This window comes from Ranitomeya imitator, chromosome 3, assembly GCF_032444005.1.
Source record: "Ranitomeya imitator isolate aRanImi1 chromosome 3, aRanImi1.pri, whole genome shotgun sequence".
Lineage (NCBI taxonomy): Eukaryota > Metazoa > Chordata > Amphibia > Anura > Dendrobatidae > Ranitomeya > Ranitomeya imitator.
Genome location: NC_091284.1, coordinates 698,746,425 through 698,765,834, shown reverse-complemented (window position 1 = coordinate 698,765,834; position 19,410 = coordinate 698,746,425). Strand labels below are relative to the sequence as shown.

Here is a 19,410-nt window from a genome sequence, read left to right as displayed (position 1 = left end):
ATTAAAATAATTTTTAATAATGTGTGTGTTTTTTTTAACCCTTTACTACTATTGGATTAATAATGGATAGGTGTCATAATTGACGCCTCTCCATTATTAATTTGGCTTAATGTCACCTTACAATAGCAAGGTGGCATTAACCCTTCATTACCCCATATCCCACCGCTACACGGGAATGGGAAGAGAGTGGCCAAGTGCCAGAATAGGCGCATCTTCCAGATGTGCCTTTTCTGGGGTGGCTGGGGGCAGGTGTTTTTAGCCAGGGGGGGGCCAATAACCATGGACCCTCTCCAGGCTATTAATATCTGCCCTCAGTCACTGGCTTTACTACTCTGGTGGAGAAAATTGCGCAGGAGCCCACGCCAATTTTTTCCGCCATTTAACCCTTTAATTTAGTAGATAGAATGGCCAAATTTAGCATATACACACTACTAACATTAGTAGTGTGGAATATGCAAAAAAAAAGGTGATATGACATGGTTTACTGTATGTAAACCATGTCACAAATCATGTCGGGTTTAGGAAGGAGATAGCAAAAGCCGGTAATTGAATTACCGGCTTTAAAGCTATCTAGCGCTGTATGAAGTAATAATATATATACATATATGTGTCTAATGACACACATATATATATATATATATATATATATACACACACAGTTAGGTCCATATATATTTGGACAAAGACAACATTTTTCTAATTTCGGTTACAGACATTACCACAATGAATTTTAAACAAAACAATTCAGATGCAGTTGAATTTCAGACTCTCGGCTTTCATTTGAGGGTATCCACATTAAAATTGGATGAAGGGTTTAGGATTTTTAGCTCCTTAACATGTGCCACCCTGTTTTTAAAGGGACCATAAGTAATTGGACAATTGACTCCAAGGCTATTTCATGGACAGGTGTGGGCAATCCCTTCATTATATCATTCTCAATTAAGCAGATAAAAGGCCTGGAGTTGATTTGAGGTGTGGTTCTTGCATTTGGAAGGTTTTGCTGTGAAGTAAACATGCGGTCAAAGGAGCTCTCCATACAGGTGAAACAAGCCATGTTTAAGCTGCAAAAACAGAAAAAAAAACATCCGAGAAATTGCTACAATATTAGGAGTGGCAAAATCTACAGTTTGGTACATCCTGAGAAAGAAAGAAAGCACTGGTGAACTCATTAATGCAAAAAGACCTGGGCGCCCACGGAAGACAACAGTGGTGGATGATCGCAGAATAATCTCCATAATGAAGAGAAACCCCTTCACAACAGCCAACCAAGTGACCAACACTCTACAGGAGGTAGGTGTATCAATATCCAAATCTACCATAAAGAGAAGACTGCATGAAAGTAAATACAGAGGGTTCACTGCACGGTGCAAGCCACTCATAAGCATCAAGAGTAGAAAGGCTAGACTGGACTTTGCTAAAAAACATCTAAACATGCCAGCACAGTTCTGGATGAACATTCTTTGGACAGATGAAACCTAGATCAACCTCTACCAGAATGATGGAAAGAGAAAAGTATGGCGAAGGCGTGGTACAGCTCATGATCCAAAGCATACCACTTCATCTGTAAAACATGGCGGAGGCAGTGTGATGGCTTGGGCATGCATGGCTGCCAGTGGCACTGGGTCACTAGTGATTATTGATGATGTGACACAGGACAAAAGCAGCTGAATGAGTTCTGAGGTATTCAGAGCCATACTGTGTGCTCAGATCCAGCCAAATGCAGCAAAACGGATTGGTCGTCATTTCATACTACAGATGGACAATGACCCAAAACATAAAGCCAAAGCAACCCAGGAGTTTATTAAAGCAAAGAAGTGGAATATTCTTGAATGGCCAAGTCAGTCACTTGATCTCAACCCAATTGAGCATGCATTTCACTTGTTAAAGACTAAACTTCAGACAGAAAGGCCCACAAACAAACAGCAACTGAAAACCACAGTAGTGAAGGCCTGGCAGAGCATCAAAAAGAAGGAAACACAGCGTCTGGTGATGTCCATGAGTTCAAGACTTCAGGCAGTCATTGCCAACAAAGGGTTTTCAACCAAGTACTAAAAATGAACATTTTAGTTAAAATTATTGAATCTGTCCAATTACTTTTGGTCCCTTTAAAAACAGGGTGGCACATGTTAAGGAGCTGAAACTCCTAAACCCTTCATCCAATTTTAATGTGGATACCCTCAAATGAAAGCTGAAAGACTGAACTTCAACTGTATCTGAATTGTTTTGTCTAAAATTCATTGTGGTAATATCTATAACCAAAATTAGAAAAATGTTGTCTCTGTCCAAATATATATGGACCTAACTGTATATATATATATATACAAATATATATATATATACATACATTATATATATATATACATACATTATATATATATATATATATATATATATATATATATATATATAGACAGTATATGTATATATATTTTTATTTTAACACATGGATCCCTTGTATAGCCGTGTGTTGGTTTTGCAAGCCTGCGAGAAAAACACGCAGTACGGATGCCATACGGATTACATACGGAGGATGCCATGCGCAAAATACGCTGACACACCCTGCCTACGGAGGAGCTACGGACCACTTTTTTGGGGACTTTACAGCGTATTACGGCCGTAATATACGGACTGTATTGTCTTACGCTGAGTGTGACGCCGGCCTAAAAGTGGTCTAAAGCTGTGTGGCTGATGCACTAAAAGCCGCCAGCTTTCAGTCATAGAGGCGTGGCTTCAATCACCGCTGAGTACATAGTTAGCGGTAGCTGTAACCACACCCCAACACTGACTGACAGCCAGCTTAGAAGTGTATCAGTGTACTGTACCTGTGGTATGTACTAAGCGGTGACTGGAGCCACGCCTCTATGACTGGGTAATGGTGGAGGATGACGGGAGAAATTTTCCCCTGGTATCCAGGCTTGTGGAGGCTGCACAACTTTAGATCGCTGTTCACCTGTAGATTAACTCCATATCTGCAGGATAATAGCATTTTGGGATATGACAGATTTTCTTAAAAGACCTGAAGTGCGGCACACAAGAATAGCCCTGATTAGGATCCTATTGGTAGATTTCGCATCTACAATACCAAAATATTGGAGACCAATTTTCATGCTTCACTTTTCACAGTGGTAATTTGATTAACTAAAATTGTTATGAATAATGATAAGATAAATTGCAAAAAAATTGCAAGATTATTCCTTGCAATAAAAATTAACCTAATCACAAAAAAAACAATTTCCACAGAATTTTAGCCCTACAATAAAATGACCTGCTTTCATAATTTCAGTTATCTTCTCATTAGATCAGAAGTGTCAACAAGGACAAGGAAACTGATGTCACTCTGCCATGCTAACTGACATATGAGAGCAGACTGTTTGCTTTAACCCCTTCGCACGCCCTGCTGTACATGTAGGCTATGGCCAGGGTGCGCGTGTAATGAGCGGGCGCTCAAAAGCAGACCCACTTCATACAGGAACCAATGGGCATGTTTCTGCTGTGATGCCACTCCCCCTGACGAAGGCACGTCGCCGAAATGCGCATAGGGGCTGTGGCATCGCCATTTGGGTGTTGGTGAGCTCTATCTGAACTCATTTTGTAATTTACTGCATGTATTATCTTGGTTATGTATTGAGGATCTATGGACTTTAGTATCAGGGGCCTTCTTTGGTTTAAATGACGGCACTATTGTTTATATGCAGCCTGTAACACACTTTTAACCCCGTAGTCTATAATCCATATACATACTACCTTACTTATGCACTGGGGACCTATGGATATGAGTATTGGGGGCCTATAAAGGTACTACTGATTGTATATAGTCTGCAATTTACGTTATACCCCGGAGCCCATGATCCACGTACTGATATTTTACCCATCCAATGGTGATGCCTTTTCTGTTTCTTTGGCTCACCTTAGCACTGTTGGCTATTTTTTAATACTTGTTTTTATACAATTTAATAACGTTTTCTACCATTGTTCAGAAATACGTGCTTTTCTATATGTTTATACCACTTCATACAGGGCAGATGCCGGCTCTAATACACAGCCGGCATCTGCCCGTAATAGTAATAACTGGCACAAGTCACAATCGCTGCTGTTCACACTCCAATATCTAGTGGAAAGTATTTCCTAGAAGAGTGGAGGTGGAGAAAGGTGCAAGCGAGGTCCCAAATGTCATATTAATATTCATAGTTTTGGAGTTACATGTCCTACATGCTCATGTGATGGTCGAATAGTCACATACTTTTGGCCATAAAATCTATAAATGTAACATAACCGTAAACAAATAACTATAGCATTATTGATAATACATAACATTTATGGACTTTTACCTTTCCAAACTCGCCTCCAGCAAAGTCATATTGACATACAGCTCAACGTCCTTCCTTCCAATGAGCGTATGACAAGACAAAGGCTCAGTTCCTCTAAAACCTGCAATTTTACAGCTTTGTAAACAAGCATTAATCCATTTCCTTCAGATCAAGCAATCCCTGCACTGTAATTAACTACGTCAAAGGGAGAACTCCGTTAAGACAGCAACGTAAATGCTTCTATCAACCATACAATGACATTCGGCTCTAGTAATGTAATTTATTGAAGAAAAAAAAAAAAGTAGCGTCCACATGACGTATATTATTCTGTAAGATTTCACTAGTCATTAACACATTGGTCCGGACACATTTGGGGATGAGACGTCTTGCAAATGAGTATATCACCGCGTACAGACATATTGGTCTATTTCAATGTCCATGGGGTCACATGAGAAACGTACATCACGCGTACAACGCCACCCTACTCCATACACAGCCAGACCTTAGGGACAGACACTCACCCTCAGACTCTCCCACTGAGAAATCAGGCCCAACTTTCAGAATTAATCGAATTCAGGAGACCAAAATGAAGGGCACTATCTGCAAATGGAGAACAAAGACTTAACCTCTATGGTAGCGTACAATGCAGCCCGGTAGCATTACACGGTAAGAGCACGGATACGAGGCTGGAGGTGATAATGACAACCCCAATGTACAATGCACTTCCTCTAACCTTTCACCCTACGATCATTGCGGACACCCTGTGACAAGTACATAAGCCAGACTTACAGGATCTATGGGATATCAGTATACATGGGTAAAAATACATTTTTTATTCTTCCTTATTCGCTGGATTTGTGTCGAGTTTTTTTTTAAAGACCTACCGGTGTCATATTTGTTTGTGATCTGCTGAGGAAAAAACAGATTGCGGGTCCTAAGCCTAATGGACTGCACCCGGATGTCACCCGCACGATATTTTAGCGAAGCCCTTCGCTCGAATCGCCGAGTTTGATCCATAAACTGGGTAGAAATCAGATATGTCTCCATTTTTTGGAGGCTCACAGAAAAAAAACACGAAAATGAATGAACCCATTAACTATAATGGGCAAATATTCCGCACTCACAAAAATATGGATAGATCGCGTTCACAAAACTCGGACGTGTAAATGGCTTCCTACTCTACGTTAGCTCCTCAATGGAAATAACACTGAAAAACACAGGTCCCTTCCCACGGTGGCTGTATACACGGCCAGCACTGTTCAGCACCCACTCATCTGATAAAATATGTCTGACTAGCCCACAAGAATCTCCGGCAGAGAGTAGAAAATGTCAGTGTTAACGGCAGCGTCACCTCTGTAACGCCTTCATCTCGGAAATGTGAAGGATGCACAGAACCTGGATGAATATTAAGAGCAGCCACAATAAAAATGCCATTGCTTGTACGACTAGAAGCAGCAGCTGCGCCCGTCGCCTTCACTCCGCAGCCTTCTGGAGGAAACCTCAGCCTTAATGTAGTTATCCTCCTCCAGCCTTCCACTCAATTGTCTCACGTAATGAAATGAGGGCTTCTTACCTGGAGACCCCATGGGCTGATTCCACAGCGAGAAATCCCCACAGCTCCTATGTTAAGTGATCTGCAAAATAGAAAGGCAGAGAAAAGGGAAGAGTTAGGGTGAAATGAAGGCAGCGGATCCATCCATGTCATGCACTCTCACAATACACAGGCTGACAGGGGCGGAGGCATGGAGGCTGACACCAAAACAAGGGCCTGCTCTCTGCTAAAGTGAAACTGCTGTGGGAGAACAGGGCGATCCAGAGTCCCCCACAGCAGCCTGTGACGCACACAATGCACAGGACAGGGCACTGCCAGCCATAGGACACAATGTCTTTGTTACCTAGGCCCTGCATTACTGTACTGACTGGCTTTTCCTGTCATGTGCTCGGGGTTCTCTGGCCTGCCCACAAACATCTCTCCTGCCTCCTTCCAGCAGACATCATCTTTGCTAGAAAGCAGATACTTCACAGCGCACTAGTCCATGGTCTCCCCACAGCAAATAAGCCCTGCACATTAGTGAATGCGAATAATCCTATTCATACAGCAACGTGTGATATGTTATGGCTCCATCACGGCTCTAATGGAGAAATGATTCAATGTTTGGGTTGGCCCCACTGACTTTAAAGCGGACCTCCACTATTGCACTGGAAGCGACAACATATTTCTCATGTATAATTGCCCTACCTGCACTGGCGGACACAGCCAGAATGCCGTTAACAATATATGGGCCCTTTGTACGGCCGGGTTCACACTGCGCCAGCAGCAGTCCGTTCAGCACATACGCTAAGGCCAGGTTCACATTCCGTTAGACGGACTACGTTACACCGCGGCATCCGGGTCCGTCACTCAATGACGGCACATCCCTAGCGCACGCCCATTGTGCTAGCGATGCGTCCGACATTTCAGTCAATGGCGGCCGTAACGGACTACGCTACACCGCGTTTATGCCGCGGTGTAACGTAGTCCGTCTAACGGACTGCCTTGACGCAATGTGAACCTGGCCTAATTGCTCCTCATAATGCACAATTCCACATTACCTCTTGGGCCCCTATGTGGCTACACAGGTTGCCCCAATGATATGTCCATCCCTGCCTCTCTGGGGCCCTTTTTGCCTCTTGCTGCCTCCACTGCTGAGATTGGAGGTCCAGTACATCTCAGAGGGCCATCACAATGGTAAATCTGAACCACGTGCCCACAAAAGGCAGGGAAGGCATAGTTCAGATATACCATGGGCTCTCCATGCCACTGCCGCGCCAACTGGGACACGGGACAATTTTAATACCAACTGGGACACGGGAAAACCGGAAAGCTGGTCTCACTGGAGGAGGTAGCAAGAGGCAGAGGGCACTAGGAAGGGTGACTACAAAAGACAAACATATAGTCACTTTTCAGTCCCAGGGTGAGTGGTTTTGGTATAATCGTTAATTTGCCTTTTTAACTAGTCATGAATAACTATGGCTTCTATTTCTGAAACAATGATAAAACCCTCAACTCCATCATTGATCTTATCTCAGAGCACTCAAGTTGATATTTTTTAGGTTAGACTTCTCCCCCACCATTCTCCAATGCCTTTAATGCGATCTGCCAGGTTTCTGTATTCACCATTTCCCACCTGAATAACATTTGGAAACACATTTCACTGAGGGATACAATCAATTACGAGTATTTGTAGGATCTTTAGGACAACTGCTCCCTCACAATCAACAAGACATGTGTGAGTCGGCAATTGTTGAGACATCTCCATATCTGATGCTCTACAGCTCTATGGACCATTATAACTCTTTACACTGACCAACACATGGGCTCCGATACATCATTTGTGATGGGTTTTTAAGTCACTTTTCCTGTACGGACTTGTGGTATTCATTGTATGAATGAATATCATACACATGAATATTATACATGGTTCATAGATTTTGCGCAAAATCAAATATGGTTTTTATTTGGAAAAATGACTATGGTTCAAATGAAAAACAGGCAAAAATCACCAAAAACTGGACAAAAAAACAAGTGCAAACACAATAATGAATTGGATCCATGGTCTAGAAAAGCCTGTCTCATCTTACAAAGGGCACTAACAATCAAGTTCTATTCTAGTCCCCCTCCTACTTTACATATAGGATGCGGCTCTCTTCACAAAAACTGCAGTGTATCAGGGGGTAAAGGAATTAAAATGTTTAGATACTTGAACTAAAGCCAATCCAAACGTGGAGCGGAACTGCAGGAAAAGGCAGTCGGTCTGGTTTTTTTTTATCTGGGAGCCTGTCACTGCTGTCTATTGTCTTCATATGGAAAGTTCTACCAGTATGACATGGGCACAATTACTGATGGCAAGTGTGACTGGTGCTAAAGCCAAAACTTGCAGGCTCCAAACCACTGGCCAGGAGGTGTAGACGGATGCTGTAATCCGCCACTCCTAGTCATGTGCCGTCCCCTTCATGTGCGCCTACAACGGAGACCTCTTGATCAGGTTTTGACTTTCCTGAAAATCAAATAGTGCTGATTTCCAACACAGGCATTTTCTACTAATACTGAACACAAGGTCCCGAAAAATGTTTCCTACCATAATTTCCCAATTTCATGCTTCTAGTGTTTGGACAAGAAAGGAGTGACAGTTTGGGAAGTTGATTATTTGCTAATTCAGAGCAAACTCTGAACAAAACCTAAAGGACTCTCATGGGGATCAGATCTGACATACACTTTTTGTTAGTCTACGTTCATCAAGTTCTTTTCCATAAATTCTGACAATCTCTTATAGCCAAAATAACACAGAATGCTTATTCCCTGTAATTGTTATCTTACCTACAAACATAAATTTGTAGGCATTTTTTTAAAAACATTATAGGTTGACAAAGTTGCATGAAGTCGGCCATAACTTCCTAATGGCATTTTCACGATGGACCAGGTATCTGCTTTCTGCCAACATATTGCTAACGGGTATAATAAGACTTTTTATTCTATAATTTGTTTTATTTCATGTATAATTTAAATTTGTGAATCATGACAGAGTCTAGGCAATCAGCCATGACGGCATAGCAGTGACAATGAGCATATTCGCATCCTGAGCACGGCATGGTGGTTCAGTAGCTGGCCCTTTTTTACTTGTAGCACTTGGGTCCATTCAGCCGGTGCTTAGCTGCAGTGGTCAGATCTCAATAATGCTAGAAAAAGATGAACGTAAGACCGTTGGGGAACCTGGGCCATGTAAGGCCTTATTCACATGGTTTTTTTTAACCTAATAAATTAGACCTACACTACCTATGCCCATGCTACTTGTGGCTTTTAAAATTGGTTTCTTTTACTAGACTGTGCTTATATACTGTATGTTCTAGCCATTGCAGGCTTTAAATTGGAGAAACCCCACTAGGTAAACATTTTAGTGGGTTCTTAATCCTATTTGTGGGACTCAAGTTCCATCGGACTCCGTTACAGCACATAGAAGATATGGGACTGAATATGGACATCTGTAAGTTATGGACACTGCCAGCCTACTGACTCCCTAGACCTCCAAAGAAAAAGCCACATGTAACAATAATGATATACCGTAATATTATAATTTTATAAAATATATAATACCAATTATAATTATAATGTTGGGGACCTATACAGAGAAAACCTTTGTGAGAGTCAGCTGGGCCTTCATGAGATCCATTTTAGTATGAATCAGATTTCCACCATCTTTTCCCTACACTCACTCCCTACAGCCAGTCATGGGTGCCCCCTTTCCAATACCTTTTTTTAACTTGGTGATTTAAACATTTATACAAAAAGCCATTGGACCGGACTGCAATGAATAGCATACAGTAGGAGAATTATGTAAGATATTTTCTTTGTTCTGCAGAGAAGCGGGGGGCTTCTACACATGCTGCTGGACTGTTGTGGAGGACTTCAAGGAAGTATTAATAGTTTATTTGGAGAAAACCTAGATATAGGTTCCTTTTAAGACAGGCTCTCCATTCAAGTGGCCACCATAGCCATTAAATATCTTGGAATCTCACTCCACAGAGACCCAGCTCAGCTATTTTCTCTGAACTATTCCCCCACTTCTGAACCAGTGTAGGTCTTCATTGAATGATTTCCAACTCCTGTTTTTATCATGGATGGGAAGGAAAAATTAGTTGACAACATATATCCTGCTCAAAGTCTTATACTGTACAAACATCACTATCTACATTCACCTGTCTGGCCTAAACAGGATTAATCAGCTGTTCCTTCTGGGTGGGACACCATCCTCACCTACCATAAAACATATCAAGGAGGGCCGAGTCTACCTTACCCACTAGCATAATACCTTGCATACCACTTAAGCACATGGGTGGTCCTGAACAGACAACAGGATTAACCACAATATGATACATATTGAAGGACACTTTTTAAGGCCCCTACACATCTCCTATGGGGTCTCATTCTACAACACACAATGTCTATGCCGCCGCTTCTCCAATAAATTCTCTTCAACACCTGACCTCTCTTGGTTAGACAATACCAGATCCCTCTTGGCTGGACACACTGCAGAGGTTCCCATCTATGGCCACCAAACTTCTCTCTAATAATCTATTCTGACCTCGCCAAACCAAGATTAATCGTTGCCTGGGAGAGGGAACGGGTTCTTTACTGAAGAAGAGCAGACAGCTATCCTACACATTTGCATGGTTTCATTAGATGTTTCAAAATTCAAGAGAATTCCTAGAAGACCCCTACCAGATGGTATAGGAGTCCTGATCTCATTCATAGAAGGGGACTAATACCAAATAGCTAATACTGCCGATGTGGAGAATCCACCGGTATGATTTCCCATATCTGGTGGGACTGCCCCATCATTAAAGCACCACTCCAGCATTTTTTTTTTATTTCCCGCTGAAGTGATATCACTAATGTAAGTTTGCTTCCCCAAGTAATATACTCACTAGCCGTTGTCTTCATCCGCCAGAACGAGGCATTCATAGATTCACATTCGAAGCTTGTGACTAAAGGTACCTTCACACTGACCAACTTAACGATATCGCTAGCGATCCGTGACGTTGCAGCGTGCTGGATAGCGATATCGTTGTGTTTGACACGCAGCAGCGATCTGGATCCCGCTGTGACATCGTTGGTCGGAGCAGAAAGGCCAGAACTTTATTTCGTCGCTCGATCTCCCGCAGACATCGCTGAATCGGCGTGTGTGACGCCGATTCAGCGATGTCTTTACTGGTAACCATGGTAAACATCGGGTTACTAAGCGCAGGGCCGCGCTTAGTAACCCGATGTTTACCCTGGTTACCAGTGTAAATGTGAAAAAAACCAAACACTACATACTTACATTCCGGTGTCTGTCGCGTCCCCCGGCATTCTGCTTCCCTGCACTGTGAGCGTCGGCCAGCCGTAAAGCAGAGCACAGCGGTGACGTCACCGCTCTGCTTTACGGCTGGCGCTCACACAGTGCAGGGAAGCAGAACGCCGGGGGACAGAGACCGGAATGTGAGTATGTACTGTTTGTTTTTTTTTTACATTTACACTGGTAACCAGCCCTGCGCTTAGTAACCCGATGTTTACCCTGGTTACCCGGGGACTTCAGCATCGTTGGTCGCTGGAGAGCTGTCTGTGTTACAGCTCTCCAGCGACCACACAGCGACGCTGCAGCGATCGGCATCGTTGTCTAGATCGCTGCAGTGTCGCTAAATGTGACGGTACCTTAACGATGAGCGAACTTGCTTGGGTAAGGTGTTATTTCAGCATGCTCTGGTGCTAACAGAGTGTCTTCGGCGTGCTCAAAAAATATGTTTGAGTCCCCGCACCTGCATGTCTCATGGCTGTTCGACAGCCACAACACATGCATGGATTCCCTGTTTGTTAGGCAATCCCATATATTGCAGCTATTGATCAGCGGCGAGACATGCAGGTGCGGGGACTTGAACATATTATTTGAGCACGCCGAAGACACTCGGTTACCATACAAGCATGCTCAGAGAAAACCTATCCGAGCACGTACACTTATCACGACTTGTGACCATTACCACTGAATTTCAGTAATTCAGGAAATGTGGTCACAAGATGGTGTAGAGGGACCGAAGCAGTGCAAGAAAAATCAGAGACCATTGCTGGTAAGTACAGTGGGTACGGAAAGTATACAGACCCCTTTACATTTTTCACTCTTTGCTTCACTGCAGGCATTTGGTAAATTCAAAAAAAGTTCATTTCCTTTCTCGTTAGTGTACACTCTGCACCCCATCTTGACTGAAAAAAACAGAAATGTAGAAATGTTTGCAAATTTAAAAAAAAGAGAAACTGAAATATCACATGGTCATAAGTATTCAGACCCTTTGCTCAGACACTCATATTTAAGTCACATGCTGTCCATTTCCTTGTGATCCTCCTTGAGATGGTTCTACTCCTTCATTGGAGTCCAGCTGTGTTTAATTAATCTGATAGGACTTGATTTGGAAAGGCACACACCTGTCTATATAAGACCTCACAGTGCACGTCAGACCAAATGAGAATCATGAGGTCAAAGGATCTGGCCATGGGGCTCAGAGACAGAATTGTTGCAAGACACAGATCTGACCACGGTTACAACAGAATTTCTGCAGTACTCAAGGTTCTTAAGAGCACAGTGGCCTCCATAATACTTAAATGGAAGAAGCCAAACTGAGCAATCGTGGGAGAAGAGCCTTGGTAAGAGAGGTAAAGAGGAACCCCAAGATCACTGTGGCTGAGCTCCACAGATGCAGTAGGGAGATGGGAGAAAGTTATACAAAGTCAACAATCACTGCAGCTCTCCCCAGTCGGGCCTTTATGGCATAGTGGCCCGACATAAGCCTCTCCTCAGTGCAAGACATATGAAAGTCCGCATAGTTTGCTAAAAAACACGAAGGACTCCCAGACTATGAAAAATAAGATTCTCTGCTCTCATGAAACGAACATAGATCTTTTTGGTGATAATTCTAAGCGGTATGTGTGGAGAAAACCAGGCACTGCTCATCACCTGCCCAATGCAATCCCAACAGTGAAGCATGGTGGTGGCAGCTTCATGCTATGGGGGTGTTTTTCAGCTGCTGCGACAGGACGACTGGTTGTCATTGAAGGAAACATGAATGCGGCCAAGTACAGCGATATCCTGGATGAAAACCTCTTCCAGAGTGTTCTGGACCTCAGACTTGGCCGAAGGTTCACCTTCCAACAAGACAATGACCCTAAGCATACAGCTAAAATAACAAAGGAGTGGCTTCAGAACAACTCTGTGACCATTCTTGACTGGCCCAGCCAGAGCCCTGACCTAAACCCAATTGAGCATCTCTGGAGAGACCTGAAAATGGCTGTCCTCCAACACGCACCATCCAACCTGACGGAACCGGAGAGGATCTGCAAGGAAGAATGGACGAGGATCCCCAAATCCAGGTGCGAAAAACTTGTTGCCTCATTGCCAAGCAGACTCATGTCTGTACTATCTCAAAAGGTGCGACTACTCAATACTGAGCAAAGGGTCCGAATACTTATGACCATGTGATATTTTAGGTTTGCAAAAATTTCTACATTTCTGTTTTTTCCAGTCAAGATGTGGTGCAGAGTGTACATTAATGAGAAAAAAATGAACTTTTTTGAATTTACCAAATGGCTGCAATGAAACAACGAGTGAAAAATTTAAAGGGATCTGAATACTTTCCGTGCCCACTGTATGTTACTAGGGTCAGGGAACTTACATTAGTGGCACCACTCCAACGCTGAAATAGAAAAAAAATGTCATTCTGGGCCTCAGTTAACTCTCACATCAAAGAAATCAGTGGGAAATTTCACGATTTCTCTGCTCCATTAGTACATCATACATATGATTATAAAAGCTAAACTCCTCACCCCAGTAACATGGAGTTAAACTTCCACCTCCATAAAAGAATGGAGTGACGAAATTATCAATACTTGCAGAATGGAGGAGCTGTCTAGTTGAGAAGCTAGAAAACTTTCTACTTTTGCAAGGAACTCGCCTCTTTGGCGCTCCAATAGGGGATCACTATGGCCCAGACTCCCCCACCCTCACTCACTCCAGCATCCCCCGTTACCATCGACACCTCACACACTTGACTTTTTATTCTCAAAATTTGATGAAATGATAATAACGTTCTTATTAGGTTTCAAATTATGCAGCTCATCCGCCTCCTATTCCCCCATCCCACTTTCTAATGGGAATTAAAGGGAATGTGCAATCGGAAAATGACCTATTGTTTAAATCAGGTTTTAAATGTTTTTTTCTTTATTAATTTTGAATAAACTTACTTGAAATTATGCGATTTGGCTTTTTTCTCTCCATGTCATAATAATAATTTGTATTTCTATAGCGGCAATATATTTCACAACACTTAATATTTCCTATAATAATCTTAACTAAAAATAAAAATCTGAAAACTTGCAATTTTTTTAGATTCTAACTTCCTGTAGTTTTTTAAATAACACGGGCACATAGAGACATTGGTCATATCTACGCCCTGTCTTTTGTACCAGAGTCTATTGTGAGGGAAGGGGGGCTGGGTCAGCAGTGACATCGCCTATTGTGATTGGTGGTTATCAGCCTTGTATAGAGCTGTTACCTGTCACTGTAATCCTGCCTCTGATGATAAGGAAGCTGTTGAAAACGCTTCGTGAATAGACAGGAATGATAACACTAAAAAAGCCCCAGTGGCCACTGTGAGAATTGGAAAACCCCTTTATAATGACATCACACAATTTACAGGCTAGGCTGGACAAACAACATTTTGTTAGAGCTTTAAAAGCAGTTTGTGCCCTTATCTACATGTATTTTTTCAGTATGAGCATCATGTGCAGAAATCCCCGCACTTACACATGCTATCAATGAGGTTATAAATGGCCATTTATCAAATGTGTCCCAGGAATTGTTTTTCAACATGACAATGCCGGGCCGCTGTCCCATACGTGTCTGAACATAGTGCTGAAACGCCTGCCCTGGCCACTAGGCGGCACCGCACTAAAACAACTGTCACTGTTGGGCGTTGGGCAGTGTGTGGGTGCTCAGGTTTCAGATAGACTAGTTCCCCCTTGCTATACTCTTGTGTTTTGCTGCAGTTAGCTGGTAGGTAATTAGCTCTCTGCTGGGAGCATCGGTGGGCCTCCCTTCTATAGAGACCCCAGCAGACTGGCTCTAGTCGCCAGGTATTAGTGTGTTTAGCTAGTAATATTCTCTCTGACTTGGCTCCTCCTTTTTTTATTATTATTTACCACGTTCTGACTTCGGTTTGTATTTTGACTATCCTGGACTAGTCTCCTAATTTTATCCTTTACGTGACTTCTCGGCTTTGACCCTACTTGGCGACTCTTCCTGCCTCATGCCCACTCGTCCAGACGGCAGCCTTTCTATGGAAGCAATCCAGTGTAAGACCAGATCCCTGTACAGGAGTTAAAGGGTGTCGGGGTTTCTCTGGAATCCGCTTGTGCCAAGTCTGTCCGAGATAACCTGTTTGAGCCTATGATCTTTGACAGACGTAACAGCCACACGTTATTTATGCTACTGTGAGCAGGCTGCTTGGCCTAAAAGTGCTACCATGGCCTGCAGCTTCCACGGACCTGTCTCCCATCAAGCACATCTGGGACGTCTCTACTCAGCACTTGCAACGGGTGCTGCCAACAGTGAATCTTGATGATTTGTGAGCCCAAGTGCATTCACTGTGACACAACATACCTCAGACAACCATAAACAACTTCACTGACAGCAGCCAAGGCTGTAAGTGCCGGTATTTCTGCATGTGGTGCTCATACTTGATACTGAAGGAATCAAGATGTTTTGAAAACATTTTTCCAGCATTTACATATCATTAACCTGTCTATCGATCCTGTGATTTCCATAATTTCATGACTTTTTTTCATTTATTGGGGTTGCAATTTCCATTTTGAGGAGTGTAAAAACAGTAACGAGAGAATGCTAGGCTCCATAGGAAATGAGATACAGAACATTATGATAATTCGGCAAAATAATCTGGAATCTCACAAACTAAGACCAGAAGAAGGAGCAGAAGAACCAGTAAATAATCCACAATATGTGATATTCTGGATAAGCCGAAAGTACACCAAATATGTTCCTACTGTAAATTACTGAAGATGAAATACGTATGAAGAGATTTCTGCTACATGTCGCATAGGAATACCACAGGGTGAGCCGTACGCCCGGTAATACTGGACACATGTGCACTATTATCCCCCATGACGTCACCACTCTCCCCCACCATCATCTGACAGCCTGCGGACCACGCCACTGTACACACAATGCAGCAGCAGCAACAGCACAGAGGCCTATCTGCCCTCAGACACATGTTCATGGTAATCTTAACCCTTTCATCGCCCCATACTGTTCATTTTCTTTCCTCAGCAGAAATAATGGGAAGTTCTCATCAGTCCATGCTCCTATCTGTGCCTCTCAGCCTCAGTAGACATTCGTGTAGATGATAAGCGTTAACCCACTAGTCACCACAGAGGTGAACAATTCACTGTACCGTATGCAATGCTACACCAAAAACTGATCTTAGGCGAAGTATCAAGTTACAGTCATCAAGTTCATGATTAATATGGAGGCAATATCCTGCTCACAAGGAACACAAAGAATGACGCCCAGCTCCCCTACACATGGCATTCATTAATAATGCTCTACTGGACGCATTCACACTGGCAGAGAAAGCAATGTAATGCAGAGAGGGCTACACACAGGACTAGTGTACAGGTTACCCAACAGTCTGGCAACTGACACAGTATGGGCCGGGTAACTACACATGCATGTGCGGAGTCATCATCTATGGATATACTATAGATGCATTGTCAGGTATGTCACGCATACATGGTGTGCTATATGGATATACAGTTAGGTCCATATATATATATTTGGACAGAGACAACATTTTTCTAATTTTGGTTATAGACATTACCACAATGAATTTTAAACAAAACAATTCAGATGCAGTTGAAGTTCAGACTTTCAGTTTTCATTTGAGGGTATCCACATTAAAATTGGATGAAGGGTTTAGGAGTTTCAGCTCCTTAACATGTGCCACCCTGTTTTTAAAGGGACCAAAAGTACGGTAATTGGACAGATTCAATAATTTTAAATAAAATGTTCATTTCTAGTTACTCCAGTAACGTTGCAGCTCTGAAATATGGCAAAACTGGTGGCAAATGGCATCTTGGCAGCTTCACACTTGATTTTCCTCAATTCATGGGCAGTTATTTTGCACCTTTTATGCCCAACACACTTCTTGCGACCCTGTTGGCTATTTGCCATGAAACGCTTGATTGTTCGGTGATCACACTTCAAAAGTTTGGCAATTTCAAGACTGCTGCATCCCTCTGCAAGACATCTCACAATTTTGGACTTTTCAGAGCCCATCAAATCTCTCTTCTGACCCATTTAGCCAAAGGAAAGGAAGTTGCCTAATAACTAAGCACACCTTAGGCCGGTTTCACACGTCCAGATAATTTCGGTACCGGAGAAATCGGTATCGGAGTTATCCGTGTCCGTGTGCTCACGACTGAGGAACACACGGACCATGCAGGAGACAGCGCTACTGTTAAGCGCTGTCCCCTGCTTTTGGTGCTGAAGCCGACATTCATTCCTTCTCCCCAGCAGCGTTCGCTGGGGAGAAGGAATGAAAAATCAAGGTTGTTTTTTTGTGTGTGTTAAAAATAAAGGTTGGGGTCACCTCCCGCCTCCAATCCCCTGTGCACCCGCCCGCTTGCCGAGAAATACTCACCCAGCTCCTGCGATGTATGCTCTCAGCGTCGGCAGCCTGTCCTGTGTGAGCGGTCACATGGTACCGCTCGTTACAATGATGAATATGCGCATATTCATCACTGTAATGAGCGGTACCAAGTGACCACTCACACAGGACCTGCTGCCGGCACTGAGAGCATACATCGCAGGAGCTGGGTGAGTATTAAAAACCTTGATTTTTCATTCCTTCTCTCCAGCAAACGCTGCTGGGGAGAAGGAATGAATGCCGGCTTCAGCACCACACGCAGTGGGGACAGCGCTTACTGTAGCGCTGTCTCTCCTGCGGGCGGTATATGAACACGGAGGAGAGTGCACACTGTTCTCCGTGTGCACGTGTGCGGGATGCGTGAAAACACGGAGACATATATGCATAGACCCATTCATTTGAATGGGTCTACGTGTGTCAGTGTCTCTGGTACGTGAGAAAACTGTCAGTACACGTACCGGAGACACTGACGTGTGAAAGAGGCCTTATATAGGGTTTTGATGTCATTAGACAACACCCCTCCTCATTACACAGATACACATCACCTGATTTACTTAATTGGTAGTTGGCTCTCAAGCCTGAACAGCTTGGAGTAGAACAACATGTATAAAAAGTATCATGTGATCAAAATACAACTTGCCTAATAGTTCTGCACACAGTATACAGTCCTGTATGTGACGTATATATGTGTTCTGTCCAGTATATATAGTCCTGTATGTGATGTATATGTGTGCTGTACAGTATATATAGTCCTGTATGTGACGTATATGTGTGCTGTACAGTATATGTAGTCCTGTATGTGACATATATATGTGTGTGCTGTACAGTATATATAGTCCTGTATGTGATGTATATGAGTGCTGTACAGTATATATAGGTCTGTATGTGACGTATATGAGTGCTGTATATATAGTCCTGTATGTGATGTATGAGTGCTGTACAGTATATATATAGGTCTGTATGTGACGTATATGAGTGCTGTATATATAGTCCTGCATGTAACGTATATGTGTGCTGTACAGTATATGGCTGCCGTCACACTAGCAGTATTTGGTCAGTATTTTACATCAGTATTTGTAAGCCCAAACCAGGAGTGGGTGATAAATGCAGAAGTGGTGCATATGTTTCTATTATACTTTTCCTCTGATTGTTCCACTCCTGGTTTTGGCTTACAAATACTGATGTAAAATACTGACCAAATACTGATAGTGTGACGGCAGCCTATATAGTTCTGTATGTGATGTATATGAGTGCTTTATATAAAGTCCTGTATGTGACGTGTATTTGTGCTGTATATATAGTCCTGTATGTGACGTACATATGTGTGCTGTACAGTATACATAGTCCTGTATGTGACGTACAGTACAGACCAAAGGTTTGGACACACCTTGTCATTTAAAGATTTTTCTGTATTTTCATGACTATGAAAATTGTAAATTCACACTAAAGGCATCAAAACTATGAATTAACACATGCGGAATTATATACTTAACAAAAAAGTGTGAAAAAAATGAAAATATGTCTTATATTCTAGGTTCTTCAAAGTAGCCACCTTTTGCTTTGATGCCTGCTTTGCACAATCTTGGCATTCTCTTGATGAGCTTCAAGAGGTAGTCACCGGGAATGGTGTCCCCAAGTGCAGTTGCAAAAACCATCAAGCATTACAAAGAAACCGGCTCACATGAGGACCGCCCGAGGAAAGAAAGACCAAAAGTCACCTCTGCTTCTGAGGATAAGTTTATCCGAGTCACCAGCCTCAGAAATCGCAGGTTAACAGCAGCTCAGATTAGAGACCAGGTCAATACCACACAGAGTTCTAGCA

The 19,410-nt window shown here is 42.8% G+C and overlaps 1 protein-coding gene across 6 annotated transcripts in view; it reads right to left on the bottom strand.

The window, feature by feature from the left end:
• DTX3 (deltex E3 ubiquitin ligase 3) overlaps positions 1 to 19,410 on the bottom strand; it is a 103,349-nt gene that overhangs the window by 74,597 nt on the left and 9,342 nt on the right. For 3 of the 6 annotated variants that reach the window (XM_069758572.1, XM_069758576.1, XM_069758571.1), the window contains exon 2: positions 5,881 to 5,941. In XM_069758572.1, the coding sequence (XP_069614673.1) occupies positions 5,881 to 5,893 (13 nt within the window). In that variant the 5' untranslated portion in view covers positions 5,894 to 5,941. Of the gene's footprint in view, positions 1 to 4,828; positions 4,908 to 5,880; positions 6,167 to 6,202; positions 6,260 to 19,410 lie in introns of those variants that run through there. The other 3 variants (XM_069758573.1, XM_069758574.1, XM_069758575.1) reach the window with 3 other exon arrangements.